Source organism: Dermatophagoides farinae, chromosome 3 (genome assembly GCF_024713945.1).
Source record: "Dermatophagoides farinae isolate YC_2012a chromosome 3, ASM2471394v1, whole genome shotgun sequence".
In the NCBI taxonomy this organism is placed as follows: domain Eukaryota; kingdom Metazoa; phylum Arthropoda; class Arachnida; order Sarcoptiformes; family Pyroglyphidae; genus Dermatophagoides; species Dermatophagoides farinae.
This window is the reverse complement of record NC_134679.1, coordinates 3,508,849-3,523,958: the sequence shown is the minus strand read 5'-3', so window position 1 is coordinate 3,523,958 and position 15,110 is coordinate 3,508,849. Positions and strand designations below refer to the sequence as shown.

The 15,110-nt window shown below is 32.4% G+C and overlaps 4 protein-coding genes across 9 annotated transcripts; 3 read left to right on the top strand and 1 right to left on the bottom strand.

Annotated features, from left to right (window-relative positions):
• The first annotated feature begins 45 nt into the window (after window positions 1-45).
• On the top strand, window positions 46-2,150 carry LOC124494602 (uncharacterized). Its single transcript, XM_047057808.2, has 4 exons — window positions 46-676; window positions 737-1,050; window positions 1,105-1,809; window positions 1,866-2,150. The coding sequence occupies exons 1-4, from the start codon at window positions 393-395 to the stop codon at window positions 2,129-2,131; spliced, it is 1,569 nt and encodes a 522-aa protein (XP_046913764.1). The 5' UTR covers window positions 46-392; the 3' UTR covers window positions 2,132-2,150.
• Window positions 2,151-2,164: 14 nt separating this feature from the next.
• Window positions 2,165-4,615, top strand: LOC124494599 (DNA-binding protein SMUBP-2). Its single transcript, XM_047057804.2, has 2 exons — window positions 2,165-2,375; window positions 2,438-4,615. The coding sequence occupies exons 1-2, from the start codon at window positions 2,269-2,271 to the stop codon at window positions 4,557-4,559; spliced, it is 2,229 nt and encodes a 742-aa protein (XP_046913760.1). The 5' UTR covers window positions 2,165-2,268; the 3' UTR covers window positions 4,560-4,615.
• Window positions 4,616-5,626: 1,011 nt separating this feature from the next.
• On the bottom strand, window positions 5,627-8,970 carry LOC124494603 (uncharacterized). Of its 6 annotated transcripts, none has more exons than XR_012832114.1 (4): window positions 8,858-8,970; window positions 8,354-8,496; window positions 6,541-8,250; window positions 5,627-6,333 (listed from the first exon to the last, which is right to left on the bottom strand). XR_012832114.1 is itself a non-coding variant. In XM_075729217.1 (4 exons), the coding sequence occupies exons 3-4, from the start codon at window positions 8,493-8,495 to the stop codon at window positions 7,154-7,156; spliced, it is 1,239 nt and encodes a 412-aa protein (XP_075585332.1). In that variant the 5' UTR covers window position 8,496; window positions 8,679-8,757; window positions 8,858-8,909; the 3' UTR covers window positions 5,627-7,153. The 6 variants fall into 6 exon arrangements, 4 of the variants coding, with proteins under 4 accessions (XP_075585332.1, XP_075585329.1, XP_075585333.1 ...); XR_012832115.1 differs by having other exon boundaries at window positions 8,679-8,925; XM_075729217.1 differs by adding an exon at window positions 8,679-8,757 and having other exon boundaries at window positions 5,627-8,250; window positions 8,858-8,909.
• Window positions 8,971-12,308: 3,338 nt separating this feature from the next.
• Window positions 12,309-15,067, top strand: Rdl (Resistant to dieldrin). The gene is made up of 7 exons (XM_075729213.1): window positions 12,309-12,777; window positions 12,850-13,009; window positions 13,079-13,388; window positions 13,446-13,586; window positions 13,678-13,802; window positions 13,886-14,344; window positions 14,405-15,067. The coding sequence occupies exons 1-7, from the start codon at window positions 12,470-12,472 to the stop codon at window positions 14,756-14,758; spliced, it is 1,857 nt and encodes a 618-aa protein (XP_075585328.1). The 5' UTR covers window positions 12,309-12,469; the 3' UTR covers window positions 14,759-15,067.
• The last annotated feature ends 43 nt before the right edge of the window (window positions 15,068-15,110 follow it).

The following is a 15,110-nucleotide window of genomic DNA, read 5'->3' as shown; positions in this document are numbered from 1 at the left end:
ATATCCATGTTGACCAGCTATAAACCAGATCATATCATATTAAATAAAAAAAAACTAGAGATATTGAATCGAAACGTTTCGGAATTATGTAACATATAAATTTCCATGATTATTTAGATGCCATACGTTGGGTAATGAGCCAAGAATGTAAATGTTTATGTATATTCTCTCTATGATGATAGATACGATGAACTTAAGAATAAAACCGGTTCATTTAAGATACAAATACGACCTAAAAGTGCACCCATCATGCACGAGTTATTATAACCATATGATAAGCAGTTGTTTTGATTGCATTATCTTCTATACATCTTCATAAGATTTTATTTTATGATGAGGTTGTGATGAATGATATTCGGTATTAAATTTACCGCACACATTATATTCGATTTATGATCAGTTTGTATCTTATAAATCAATTCGAACCAAACATGTGGAATTTCATCCGCCAAAACAATTATTTTTTATTTGATTTATACATATTCTTGTTTATATTTTCATATGGCATCTATATATTAACAACTGGCTGGTTGATTCAGGATAAAATTTGCCGAAATCTTTTTAATCAAAGTCGAACATTTTGTGAATACATTAATGAAAAAGATCGATTCGATGAGAACGAAATTATTATTCGTGATGAGATTCTTGCATTCGGAGCAATGTTCAATAATTATGCGTAAGTCAATAATTAAATGAAATGATCAATATAATTTAAATAAGGATCGTTTTTTAATAGAAATCTAATTAAAACATTGCCAATGTTTGCATGGTCATTATTTGTTGGTTCATTTCTGGATCGATTTCCTAACGCTACAAAGATCTTATTCATTTGGATGAATATCATACAAATTTTCGAATATATATTCAACATAGCCAATGCCTACTATTTCGAATTGAGTCCTTATTATCTTCTTTTGGTTAATCTAACTGTGTGTCTGACCGGTGGAATGACAACTTTTCTTGCAGCTATCAATCGTTGCATTGTCGTCAATTCTAGTCCTGAATTTCATGCAATTTATTTCACTATTCTACATGTTATATTAGTAATTGGTATGTAATTATTTATTGTTCATTCTGATTCTGATTTTTTTTATCATTATCAAGCACCATCATTGGGAACATTGATAGCAGGCAGTAATATCCATTTTTTGGATGACAATGAACAAAATACACAGCTAAGAAACTATAACCAAAATTTTATCATTATGCTTGGAATAAGTTTGGTTTCATTATTGATGATTCTATTAATCAAAGTCGAGAGAGATGAAACTATGAAGGAAACAATCGGCGATTCCGATTCTGAAGCTCTCATCAGCCCGGATATGAACAACAATATTTCAGACAATACTAATCAATCAGTGAATGGAATTTCGCAAAGATTGTTTACAGTTCGGGAAACAAAATTCGGCAAAATCAGAAAAATTATTCGGACATTTTTTGATTTTGAAAATGTTCGCCAAACTTACCATTGTTTCATTAAACCTCGCCCTATTCATGCTCGTGAACAAATATTTTTTATGGTTTTCATTTTATTTCTGTTTTTAACTAATATGACAGGAATCGATTCAATATTCTTGCAATTTTCACAACAAGTCTATCAACTAGATGCTCAAGAATATTCCTTCATTTCAGTTTATATAAAAATTTTGCCAACAATAGTCTTATTGATTAGTTCATATGTTTTGATCAATAAACTGCAATTGAAAGATGGAACAATGTTTGCCTTGACCATAACGTCCGGTTTTATTAGCCAAGTTTTGATCGGAACATTTCCGAATCTACTTATTTTTTTGGTCGCCATCTTCATAGGTTAGTATATTATCAAATTTTGTCCCTTTTTTATGATTGTTGTTTGCTTTTTTTAGGTGCTTTGTTCAACTTGGCAACCATAGTAATTAAAACAAAAATGGCAAAAATAGTAGCCGCTGATGAAGCGGGAAAAATATTCAGTATGACCTCTACATTGGAATCATTGTCACCAACTTTAGGTGCATTGATATTTTCTACCATTTTTGCTTCAAGCATTTCATTTTATCCTACAATGTGCTTCCATATTGCAGCTTTAATTACTGTAATATCATTAATTTTAGCCTTGTTTCAAGATGTTTATTTTAAAAATTATGACCAATAATAAATTATAATAGTTCTTATCTGTGATTATAGATGGCCTTACTAGATGAAAAACATATGACAATTCTTTATTGTTGAATTTTGTTTTGTTGATTTTGAAAATTATTCTGGTAATTTTTTTTTCAAATTTCAACAATCATGGCTAAATCAATAAAATCACCGGCTAATCTAACGATAGAATCCTGGATTCAAAAACAACTCAAACTAATTAAATTGGATTATGATGAAGAATTGGAACGAAACCAGTGAGAATATTGTTTTTGATTTATAATTAATAATTTTTTATATTTGATTGCTTTTTCATCAGAGAATTACGATCCAAACATTCATTAAAACAGTTGGAAAAAAGTGGCCATGCCGTACGTAAGCTCGTGATTACTAATCAACGAACAGCATTCGCTAAAAAAGTTATACAATTTTCCGTACGTCCTGAAAAACGTGATCTCGTTAATCTGATCAATAGCGGTATGTCGCATGGTGATATAGTCGGTGTGACCACTCAAGAACAAACTTCGGCTCATTGCACCGGTGTAGTGCTTCAAGTGAAACGTCTAACCTGTGAGATTGCTTTTAATGCAGATACGACTTTGTTCGATGAAGAGAAAGACCATTTGTTCAATCTAATTCAATTGACCAATGATATAACATATCGCCGAATTAAGTATGCGCTCGAAAACCTATACGAACGATCTATACGAAATTATTTGGTTGGATTGCTTTTTGGTAGCGAACCACTTCTTGATCCACTGACTGTTTTACCACCTTATACGAATGATTTACCTTATCCATTGGCTGGTCAATCCAATATTGTGTGGTTCAATTCGAATTTGAATTATTCTCAAAAGAATGCAATCGAATTCGCCTTGTATCAACGTCATTTAGCTGTAATACATGGTCCACCTGGAACAGGTAAAACGACCACATTGACTGAATTGATTCTACAAATGATCACTCGTGGCCTTCGTGTGTTGGTATGTGCGCCTTCGAACGTAGCTGTGGATAACATTTTTAAACAATTGATACATTCTTCACAAAAAAATATTTGCTTGAAATATCGCTTGAAACGATCATTTAACTTTGTTAGAATGGGCCATCCTGCGCGTATGGACTCAGAAATACAGCCATATTCATTAGATTCAATTGTTATGAGCGAAGGGGCCGATGTACTCGGTGACCTAAAGAACGAAATCAACCAGATAAAATCAGAAACTAGACAGAACAGATACACACGTGGACAGATTCGTGAACGAATGAAAGAATTTGACCAGATTGAGGAAAAGGTATCCAAAGAAAAACTAAGAGAAGCTCATGTTATAATGTCCACATGTAATGGTGCGGTTATGAATGGCCAATTACGTTATCTTTATGATGACCTAAACACATTTTCATTTGATGTGGTCATTATTGATGAGTGTGCACAAGCATTAGAAGCATCTACCTGGATACCATTATCATATGCCAAGAAATGTGTTCTGGGTGGTGATCACAAACAATTACCAGCAACAATCTGTTCACAGGAAGCCGAAAAGCAAGGTCTTGGCATTTCACTAATTGAACGAGTTGTTGATCAATTCCAAAATTGTCCAGATAAAGTTGTTAGAATGTTGACCGTTCAATATCGAATGAACGGATTGATTATGAATTGGCCATCAAATTTTTTCTATGAAAATCGTCTCAAAGCAGACGATTGTGTTGTTGATCGACGATTGAAATTAAAAAATATCGACGAACTATTGCCAGTTATTCGATTGATTGATACGGTCGGTTGCTCAATGTATGAACTGGAATCTGATCAACAAAGTTTGTCTAAAGGAAACATTTACGAAGTAAAACTAGTTTGTATTGTGATCAAAGATCTTTTAGATAATGGCCTATCGCCTGCTGATATTGGTGTCATCTCACCATATCGACTCCAAACAAGCTTAATTGAAGCCGGATGTCGACGAATGTATCCGGAAAGCGTCACCGATCAACTGGAAATTAATTCTGTCGATGCGTTTCAAGGAAGAGAGAAAGAAGTGATTATTTTATCATTAGTTCGATCAAACGATGAAGGAACAATTGGATTTTTAATCGAAGAACGGCGTTTAAATGTAGCCATTACTCGTTCTCGTTCTCATTTGGTTGTTGTTTGCGATTCTGGAACAGTGACGAGAAATTCAACTGCACTAGAAAAGTTTATTGATTATTGTTATGAATACGGAAAAGCAGAAAGCGCTTCCGATTACGAAGAATTGTTGGATCAAATAGTGATGGATCAAGTACCCCAGGCGGTTTCGACCAATTCACAGCAAGCGGTTGATGTAAAATCGAACAAGAACAACAAAGATTTGAAGAAAAATTTAAAAGCAAACCGAAAACAAGATAATAACCATAAAAACAAGAAAAAACAAAACATTAATAATAATAATAATAATTTTCATTCATAATTTTCATATCTGTAAAGATATTGGCGCCGAATAAACGAATAAAAGAAAATGAAAAACAATTATAATTACAAGATTATTTTTCTCTTAGGTGTGTGTATATGTGTTTGCATAGAGTAGTGAATTTGGCGTGTGTATGTTTGTTCTGTGTAAATCGTTCTGGTGAGATGATATGTTCCAAATTTAATTGTTGTCTAATGTTGTTGTAATTTGGGCAGTAGTATAGTAAGAGGTGTGTTGTGTTTTGTGTAGTGTCCGTACATGTACATTTGTCTGTGTGGGAGGGTGTGAATCTGTGTAGGTATTTTTTCGAAGTGTCCGTGTCCTGTGTAGAATTGTGTGGTGACAAAATTTATTTATTATTATTTCATATTATATCATAATTCTTCTGTTTATTCTATTATGATAGAAATGCCGCTTTGGCAGTGTATCTATTTATATTAATAATAATAATAAAGATGTCAAAAATTGAACTTGCTTCATGAGACAAAAATTTTGGATGTCAATACGGATCCACCTCGAAAACAAGTGATTGTCCGTCGGTCATCATGATATTGTTAATAACAAAATAGAATTTTCTCATTGAAAATTCTCAGTCTCAGATATTTTTATTTCATTTTTCTATTACGTTTGATAATAGAATACAAGATTTGTAAAATTGTGAAAAAAAAACAACTGACACGATAAAATTTCAACTTGGCCCACTTTCGGTTGATGACATCTGTGATAATGATTTCTTGACATGCTATATGAACACTACTAAATAAAACACATAAATAAATGAATAAATTTTCACAAATAAAATGTTGCCTTTTTCAAAATTTCTTCTTATAAAATTATACTTGTTGACTATGAAAAATTTTTTTTATTTTTAAAATTTACAAATTTCAACAACAAATTCATTACAAAATTAGAATCCTTTTATTATTATTTGTCAGAATTGTTTCTCTTTATATTATATCATTAATTCATTTAGGTTTATTTAGGTAAAATCTATGTAATTATCAAACACTCCATTAAGGATGATAAATGGTTGAGAACATTTTAAAAACAAACAAACAAAAATAAGATTTGAACCAGTAAAAATGATGATTTTACTTTAGCTTTTTTTTATTTGAAATAAAAATCCAAATTACAGAAAAGGATTGGCTTTAAGAGAATCATCCCACATGTTTTGCCACTTCAAACATCTTATTTAAGTATATTTGTCTGTGCAAGTGACATTTTTTTTCATTAATAAAATAAAAAAAAAAATCAAAATCAACAAGAAAAAAGTGTTTAACATTTCGACGGAAACGGTTAAATATAAATTTGTTTGATGAATATTTGATGATTGGTTGATTGAGCTAAAATATCCAGCTCAAAATGAAATATATTTATTTATAAACGGTTGACATATTATCCAAATGATATCGAAGAAGGTGAGGAAGGCGACAACAAGGTGATTCACTATAATCACATATAAATTATATCTTCAACGAAACTAAATGGATATATGGAGTATGAAAAGAATCTCTTTTCTGATTTCTGATGATGACAACAAAATGCTTATACCAATTTTGACAATCTTGTCGTCGTTGTCGTCGTCGTCAAGTTTTCTGTGATAATTATAACACCGGATTGATTGGTTGAATGAGAGTGTGCATGACGATCATTATGTGATCATTATGATTATGACAAGATTCAAGAAAATTTATATGTGATTTTTGTTTGTCTGTATACGTACATACATGTGTATGATGATGATGATGATGATGATGGTAGATAAATTAAATAACTGAAAATGAAATGATATAAGAAAAACGAAAGAAAGGAAGGAAATGAAGAAGACAAAAATAGTGAACAAGAAAAAAAATAAAAGTAAAAGTTTGCAGACAGTATATATCATCAATAGATTCATGGAAAAAAATTATTACAATTATTATTATGATCATTATTGTTAATTAGATTAAAATCATTATTAAAACAACAATTGTATATTTACCAACCGATTGATGATTTAGATACGTCGTCAATGATAGCAGCATTACCGTTTCCTTGTTTATGTAAGTTTAACTTTGTGTTTATGTGTAAGTTTGTGTTTATAATCGTTATATATAATGATTATATTTGACAACAACATTTAATCCCATCATACCGTTCGTTCGTGCATTTTGTGTGATGATCTTGCAATAATTGTTGAGTTGATATATTTTAAAAAAAAGATCGATGTCTGCCAACATGATGTAGATATTGAAGTGGCCATCGTGATCATCATTTTTCAAGTCTTTTTATTAGGTTTGATTATTCGTTTTGTAATGATAATCATGATGATTTTGATGCGTAATTTATGGACATTAATTCGTATAATATGAATAAAGGAATCATTTTTCAGTTTTCACTTATTTTTGACCATCTTTATTCGTGTGAATGAATCGATGATCGAAATAATGATTATGAATATATATGTGCTAAACACCATGAAATATGATGATTATAATGATGAATGTTCATAATGAATGAGATGATGAATTATATTGTCGATTCATTTGAAACAAATTTTTCCCCTTTGGCTAACACTTTAACACTTTATTTCCCTATTCGTTTATTTATTCAGTTTATTTTGAATCCATTTGGCCTGCCGTTTGGATAGTTGTTGTAGTTGTCACTGTATCGGCAGCAACCGTTGGAACAACCACAGCTATTGCATTGCTTGTGGATGAATCGGCAGACATGTAATGATCAACTGGTGGCATTCGATGATGATGCCTTGGTGGATCGAAATGTGAAGAAGGATGTCTTCCAGACATGAGCATTCGTGGATGGGGATGCGAATGCATTGCATGCATTGGACCATGATGATGGTATGATGGTCTATTAAAATGGGGAGGTGGATGTCGAGGAACTTGAGCATGATGGTATTGACGAGAGAAATCTTGATGGAATGCTAACGGAGGTGGATCGTTTGGTCCGTGAATTGGCTGTCCAACTGGTGAATGTTCTTCTGAATCTAGACTGCCAGCAGGTCTATATTCATCATGTTCCCGTGGATAATTTGATATGCCTACCATATTGATTGCTTCGTATTTTGGAGCATGGCCAGGGTTTTGATGCTGTTGATAAGCCTCTGATTCAGGAGTTGGACGCCCACCATAAATATGCGTTTGTGGCTCATTATCATCCATATCGCTCTCTCTCAATGACAAATGTCTCATTGATTCTGGATCTGGTGTATAACCGGTTTCGAATACTGGAGTACGATGTGCATCTGAATACTCATCGTGATGACTTCCGCTGCTCATTATATCACTTGGACCCCGTTCTTCTGGTTGATAATGAGAATGTGGCTTATGCATTGAGGGTGGTAATGGTGGCAATGCAGATGATCGTATAGATCCGGCTGCATAACGTTCGTTGTGATCGGTTGATTGATGTTGATACATTGGAGATTCTTGATGAGAAGCGCTTGGTGCAGATGACATTGGATGATGATGATGATGATGGTGGTGATGATGATGATGTTCATCGCGCATTATTTCTGGTCCACTATGAGGATTCTTGTCTGATTCTTTTGTCCAATGTTCCGGTCCTTCATAATCATGATCAGTATTTGGCGGATGATGATGATGTGGACCACTACTAGTAGCCATTGATTCAGCAACCAATTGTGCAAATTCAGCTTGGCTTATTGGCAATGTTTCATGATTTATGCGTGCTATAGCAACAATCACATATATAAAATGCCAAGAAATGTACGTTTTTACAAGAATAAAATTTTTGAAAAAACAATTTTTTTTTCAACTTTGATAAAAACATACCTGGATGATATGGTGAAAAAGCCATTGGTGAATAATTTGGCCGATATCCATGATATTGACCATACACAGTATTTGCCATCATTGTAACAACAATGGCTACAATTGCGATGAATGGAGAATGAAATTCGACCATTTTTGACATTCTGTTTGATGTGAAATAACAACAATGTAATTTTAGAGCAAATGGCAAAAAAAAACACGGACACACCGATCAAACAAGACCGACAGTCCAAATAGTGAAAAAATGATAATCGACAGACGAAACTAATATATCGTGATAAATAACAAGAGGAACTAAAAAAAATTAAAAAAAATTTTTTCTAACAATTTTTTTGGTACTGGTTTGTGTGTTGTGGGTTGGTGACACCGACACACGCTGACACGCCAGAAAATTTTCGTTTTGTCTTTTTTTTCCAACAAAGAAAATGATCCAGAACAACAATGATATTTAAGCCAGTTAAAATATTGAATGAATCATACACATTCGAATGCACAAACACTTACACAAAATTTTTCAACCAACCGAATAGAAAATGCCGTTTATCGGTGAGTGACCTGAAACTACTCTTCATTTTGTTGATTGACGACAAGCTACTTTTATAGGCAAAAATGATGATTTTTTTCCGCCTCTATCGACAACGACAACTTCCATTGCTACATTCAGTTCCAGCAACGAAGATTTTGTTTCGGGTACAGTACAATATAGTTTGTTAGTCTCTCTTTCCCACATTGGATCAGGTGTCTCTTGGACAATCTTTTTTTTCATTTAGCAACAACCAAACAACAATTATTTGTTCCAGAGAAGCAAAACAACGAGCACTTACAATTTCTATTCTCACGAAGAGTAGTCAGTTCCGCGGCATTTTTCTCTATGTGATACTATCTCTCTTTCGTTCTATCTCTTCACGTTTGGCTCACTGAATAGAAATTTTCCTTAAAGGAAGGTCCGAACAGATATTACTATTATCATGATAGAAGACAAATGAATTTATTCGTTTCTTATTGGACCGACACTGTGTGAGGTTCAACGAATTTGTTTTAATGTAAATCATTGATATAAAGAAGAGAAAATCCAATTGTTCTCGAATTTTTCCAAAAAAAAATTAATGTTTAGCAATGATTTTGATTTCATTGCTGTAAAAAAAAAATTTATTTGAATCGAAATGATCAATTTTCTGCTAGATTGGCATGGACAGAAACGTTATGAAAAAAAATCCACATTGCTTTCCAGCCTACATATATTGCAATAATGGACAATCACCGGCGGCGATATTTATCCAATTTCTTGTACTTTTATTGGATGATGGCCAAATTGATGATCCATCAACGATTATCATGATTATGACTATTATGATAACATGTACTACAAGCCAACACGTTTTTTTCGTTTGGTTGATCATATGGCTGTGATTGGTTTTAGACTTAATTCGAACAACTGTTGTTCTTCTTCCTCATCACCATTACCGCTGCCACCATCGTAATCAAATCGTCATAATCATTGAAATTCCCTCTTCCTTTTTTTTACATTTATTACTTATATATTAAAAAGAGGAAAAAAATCGATCTAATTTTTTTATAGTATATTTTCAATTGGTCAAGTCGATCAATTTCAGTTCTGTCAGTCTTTGCCAATTTCAGGAACTTTTTTTATGGACCAATCTGAAAACGATATTTTCAATCATCATCATCATGTTCGAGAAGAAAAATATGTTTGTCGTCGCGGTTTTCGAAAAAAAAACACTATCATACATGATGATGGAAGATGTTTTGATTCAATACTTTCAAAACAAGTAAAACAAGATGAAATTTTTGTTTTTGTTATTATCGTTCCTTTTTCCTATTTTTTGAATGTTGTTTTTTTTTAATCAATCAAAAAAAAATTTTTATCATCATTAGGTAAACCATAATTAGGTTTTTGTTGTCAACACTCGTTGTCGGGAAGTAGAAATGTTGATAATGCCAATGTTTTATCAACAAATAGATCGAAGTAGAATCGTTTATCGAGAAAAAAAATTAAATATACCGAAATAAATCACACTTTGATGATCAAATGAGAAAAAAAAATTTCATTATCACTTAATCAAATTCCGTTTATGAATTATTCGATTTTTTCAGCTCTTTATAAACGCAAACAACTTAATTGTGAAAGAAAATTAACTCATTGGCTACCACCATATAGGAAAAAAAGACGCTACCCTTTGACCAGTGGCATAAAAAAATTCATGGAAATACAGCTCATATGTTAACAAGTGGTCTATGAGGAAAATTTGATAGTCAATGCGTTAAATATACAATTATGGTGATGATGATAAAAATCTCACACTTTTAATGATGCATTTCTTCGTCAATATTGATTGATTATTGACGAATGATTGATTTTTTTCCGGATAGATATGCTGTAATTAAATTCAAATTTTGATTAATCATCATCATTATGAAAATCAAATCCAATGAAAAGTAATCTATATTCTGAATGACTAATAAAAATATTTTCAAAAATACATGAATTGAATGTTTATCATGGTTACGTACAAGCAACAGGTGTACACATTTGCATCTAAATTTATTTGATATTTTTAAAAATTAATCAAACACAAAAATTGCTCATTAGCATAAAGTTTTTAAAGATCAAATGTGCGCAATTTAATCAAATCATCTGCAACTTGATCCCGTATTTTTATAAAGATTCCCGGGTTTTCGTTCATATTTGATAATCAAAAAAAAAGTTCAAATTTTTTAAATTCAAACAAGGAAAATCAACATGAAATTGAAAAGTTTTTTTTTAAATAGCCCCCAAGTCAAAACCACCATTGAAGAGAAAGACGAAATGGATCATGAACCATAGTCCGCCACAAAGGTCATTTTTCGCGGAACTTATATTTTCGTTTTGATCGGATTTTGAAAGTAACAAAACTTTTTTCTCACTTTTTTTCTTTGTTGGTTGCTCGGCCGACATATAAAAAATGCTTTTATGACTGTAAAGGAAATGGATAAAATAAAATTGATATGATTGACTTTTACCTGACCTTTTTTGGGTTGTTGTAGTTTTTGTCCGTTTTTTACCATTTAACTTCATAGGAAAAACTAAACGCAAACAAAACATCATGAAATGGAAATAAAATGACAAAAAAAAAAAAAAAAAACAAAACAAAGCCAACTAACAAAGACAAAGGTCTCGGTGTCATCGGCTTTTCAATCATGAGCCAATTCAATTTTCGAAAAAAAACTTAGCCTTTTTTTGTTATTCATCAGTATTATGTAAAATCAGATCATACATAAATCACTTTTGCAATTGATACATATTGTTGCCTAGCTGAACACTAACAAAGCTCATCATTGCTCAGTAAGAGGCAACCAGGAACAAAGAAAACAAAATCTTAATCACATGAAACTTGAAGTTTTCTTCAAAAAATGATATATATTTGTATTATTAATCTCTTTCGTTATCGTCTGTGGTTCGAAAGTAAACAATGTTCGATGTTTGTGTTCTCCAGCAAACGGAGATTTATGAATTAATTAGTATGCATGAAAAAAAATTATCAATTAAACAAAGAAATCTGTGTTAAAAAAAAGAAAAAATCAAGAAAATTATAAAGTTCTAATTAAATCAAATTTCGTGACTAAAACGCGACATACGGAAAAAAAATATTCACATATAGGTAGGAAGGGGCTATGAGCATCTCAATTGAGTTTTATTCCCTTTTTTCGGTCGGAAACAAACAAACGCCGGTCGCTATATAGAATTATTTCATAAGGTTATGACGCACAAAATGGTGATCATATAGGAACATATCGCGCGCATGGAACATCCAAAATATTTTTGTCAATTTGAGTGAACGATCGAGTTCCTTGGTTCTTTTGGATCATCATACTACTACTACCCATCAAACTTAGAAAAGTGAATATGAAATAAAAATGATAAGAAAACATCAGTTACAAAGGAAAAAACTAGGCCGCACACAATACATTTAATGAAATTGATTTCCCTTTGAGTTTTTTTTTCTCTGGCTCTGTGTGTATTTTGTGTTTATATATGTATTTTATTCAGGATATACCAAAAATATGACAAGTTACATCACATGACTGGATAAATAATCATCAGCATGGGCCATTGTAATGATGAATCATTATCAAACGATCAAATTAGAAATGAACAAAAATCAATATTTTCTCCAATTAATTTTTAACGAAAAATACAATAATACCTTTTACATTGCTGCTCATTATTTTGTCCCATTTCGAATGTTGTCAAAGATTTTTAAATTATTACATCATTCATCTCTCATCCGAAATCATCACACGTTTTCTCATCAATCGTTTTCATCGATTTGTACAACAATCTTTCTGTTTTTGATCATAGCCATTTTGAATCAGAATAATAATCACCATGTGGCTTCACAAGCGATGCCAGCTTCACCCAGCAAGTATGAATTTATCACATATACATTTTCTTTCTGTTTACAAGAAATGTTATTGATACATTAATGCTCATTTAGGGCTCAAACGGAAATTGGCCGTAATATAACGAAAATCTTAAATACTATTTTGGATAAACGTTATGATAAACGTGTCCGACCAGACTATGCTGGGCCACCAGTCGAGGTGGGTGTCACTATGTACATAATAAGTATTTCGTCCGTTTCCGAAGTTCAAATGGTATGTAGTAATCACTTTCTTTCAATGTTTGAATATCTTTAATAAATACTGACTTACCAATTTTTATAGGATTTTACCGCCGATTTTTATTTTCGTCAAGGCTGGCGTGATAAACGTTTATCATTTAAGCCACGTCCAGGTATTGATGCCTTGTTTGTTGGTTCGGAAGTTTCTGATAAAATTTGGGTACCAGATACTTTTTTTGCCAATGAAAAATGGGCCCAATTTCATCAGGCAACAACATTTAATACTTTCATACGTATCCGTGCTAATGGTGATGTATTGCGATCAATTCGGTTAACGGTTACATCAAGCTGTCCGATGAATCTTCAATATTTTCCAATGGATCGACAATTATGTACAATTGAAATTGAAAGCTGTAAGTTTGAAAATTATTTCCTTACAATAATGATTTAATGATTTGAGACTTCCGCAGATGGCTATTCTACAGCTGACATCAAATACAAATGGGGCATAGACGGTAAAGGATCGGTGGGCATATCGAACGTGGTCGAACTACCGCAATTTAAAATCAAAGGTTTTAAAGAGTTTTCCAAGACTGAGGTTCTAAGTACAGGTATGTTAACCTAACCTAACCTAGCTTTTCTAAATCATTCGACATGACTGACGGATTTTTATTGTGACAACAACAATAAAAAAATACTCAGGAAATTATTCACGCCTGGTTTGTGAATTGGAATTCGTTCGTAGTATGGGCTATTACCTGATACAGATTTATATTCCTGCCAGTCTGATTGTCATAATCAGTTGGGTATCATTTTGGCTACATCGTGTATGTATATTGAAGCATTTATCAGTTAAAACAATTTATTAATCATCAATTTCCTATTCCAATTAAATATTTGCAAAAAAAAGAATGCATCTCCAGCTCGTGTACAACTGGGCGTAACCACTGTGTTGACGATGACAACATTGATGTCATCGACCAATGCAGCATTGCCGAAGATTTCCTACATTAAATCAATTGATGTCTATCTGGGAACTTGTTTCGTCATGGTATTCGCCTCCTTATTGGAATATGCTACAGTTGGTTATATGGGGAAACGTATTGCAATGCGTAAAAATCGTCATACACAAGTAGCCAAATTCGCACAATCACATAGGATATCAACAATGATGGCAGCAGCGGCAGCAGCAGCCGCAGCATCATCAAAATCAAGCGGTGGACATCCACCAAATAGTATAGAAATGATGCCCGGACCACCACCACCGGGTACACCACATCCTCCAATCGCATTCGCAGATACAACAACAACAACAATAGGAGAATCACCACGAGCTCGAATGTCGATTGCAAACACAAATAATCCACCAGTATGTCAGATAAACATATTTTTGATATTTAAATTTAAAATTTCGCATTTGCATGTATAGGAAATGCGATTCAGAATGATTGGCAGTTCCAGCGGCCAAAGCCAACAGGGCCAATTAGATCCAAAATGTCGACCATCGTATGATTTCAACAAGAAAAAAATATCATTAGCTATGGTCGAAAGCGATGTGGAAGAAGGTCAGCAACAGCCCCCACAAACACCAGGTACACCACCACCACAGATACCGATACCGGGAGCAAAAAATCAGAACACATTGTTTGGTGTTTGTCCAAGCGATATTGATAAATATTCACGTGTGGTATTTCCCGTTTGTTTTCTTTGTTTTAATCTTATGTATTGGATCATTTATATGCACATTAGCGAATTTCTGACCGGCGAATTCGATGAAAATTGATTGGCAAATAATACATTCCATAATTGTTTAAATCTCTCTAAATGTACGCCCATATATACTACAATCGATTGTTGGCTATTTCGTTTTTCATATAAAAAATAACGATCAATTTGTTAAATCAAAAAATTAACACAGACACACACAAACACACATATATAGACAATTGAGTGTGTCAAATTTGATATATTTAAATTATTGTTGCTAACCGGAAAAAAATCATAAAACAAGTTTTTGTTTTTCAATAACCAATATCGAATATCCATTTTTAATGTTCTATAGGAAATGAATAAAATTTTAGCAGCAACAACAATAACAATTGATTTGATTTTGATTTCAAACATCATAAGATAAT

Excerpts from the sequence above, each read along its gene's own strand:
- LOC124494602 (XM_047057808.2), top strand. The coding sequence starts at position 393 with ATGATCAGTTTGTATCTTATAAATCAATTCGAACCAAACATGTGGAAT. Across the intron at positions 677-736 it reads GCAATGTTCAATAATTATGC|AAATCTAATTAAAACATTGC; the intron begins GTAAGTCAATAA and ends GTTTTTTAATAG. Across the intron at positions 1,810-1,865 it reads TTTGGTCGCCATCTTCATAG|GTGCTTTGTTCAACTTGGCA; the intron begins GTTAGTATATTA and ends TGCTTTTTTTAG.
- LOC124494599 (XM_047057804.2), top strand. The coding sequence starts at position 2,269 with ATGGCTAAATCAATAAAATCACCGGCTAATCTAACGATAGAATCCTGG. Across the intron at positions 2,376-2,437 it reads GAAGAATTGGAACGAAACCA|AGAATTACGATCCAAACATT; the intron begins GTGAGAATATTG and ends CTTTTTCATCAG.
- LOC124494603 (XM_075729214.1), bottom strand. The coding sequence starts at position 8,925 with ATGAAGAGTAGTTTCAGGTCACTCACCGATAAACGGCATTTTCTATTC. Across the intron at positions 8,497-8,857 it reads GGTTGGTTGAAAAATTTTGT|AATGTCAAAAATGGTCGAAT; the intron begins GTAAGTGTTTGT and ends CACATCAAACAG. Across the intron at positions 8,251-8,353 it reads TTTTTCACCATATCATCCAG|CACGCATAAATCATGAAACA; the intron begins GTATGTTTTTAT and ends TTGTTGCTATAG.
- Rdl (XM_075729213.1), top strand. The coding sequence starts at position 12,470 with ATGATGAATCATTATCAAACGATCAAATTAGAAATGAACAAAAATCAA. Across the intron at positions 13,010-13,078 it reads CCGTTTCCGAAGTTCAAATG|GATTTTACCGCCGATTTTTA; the intron begins GTATGTAGTAAT and ends CAATTTTTATAG. Across the intron at positions 13,803-13,885 it reads TATCATTTTGGCTACATCGT|AATGCATCTCCAGCTCGTGT; the intron begins GTATGTATATTG and ends TGCAAAAAAAAG.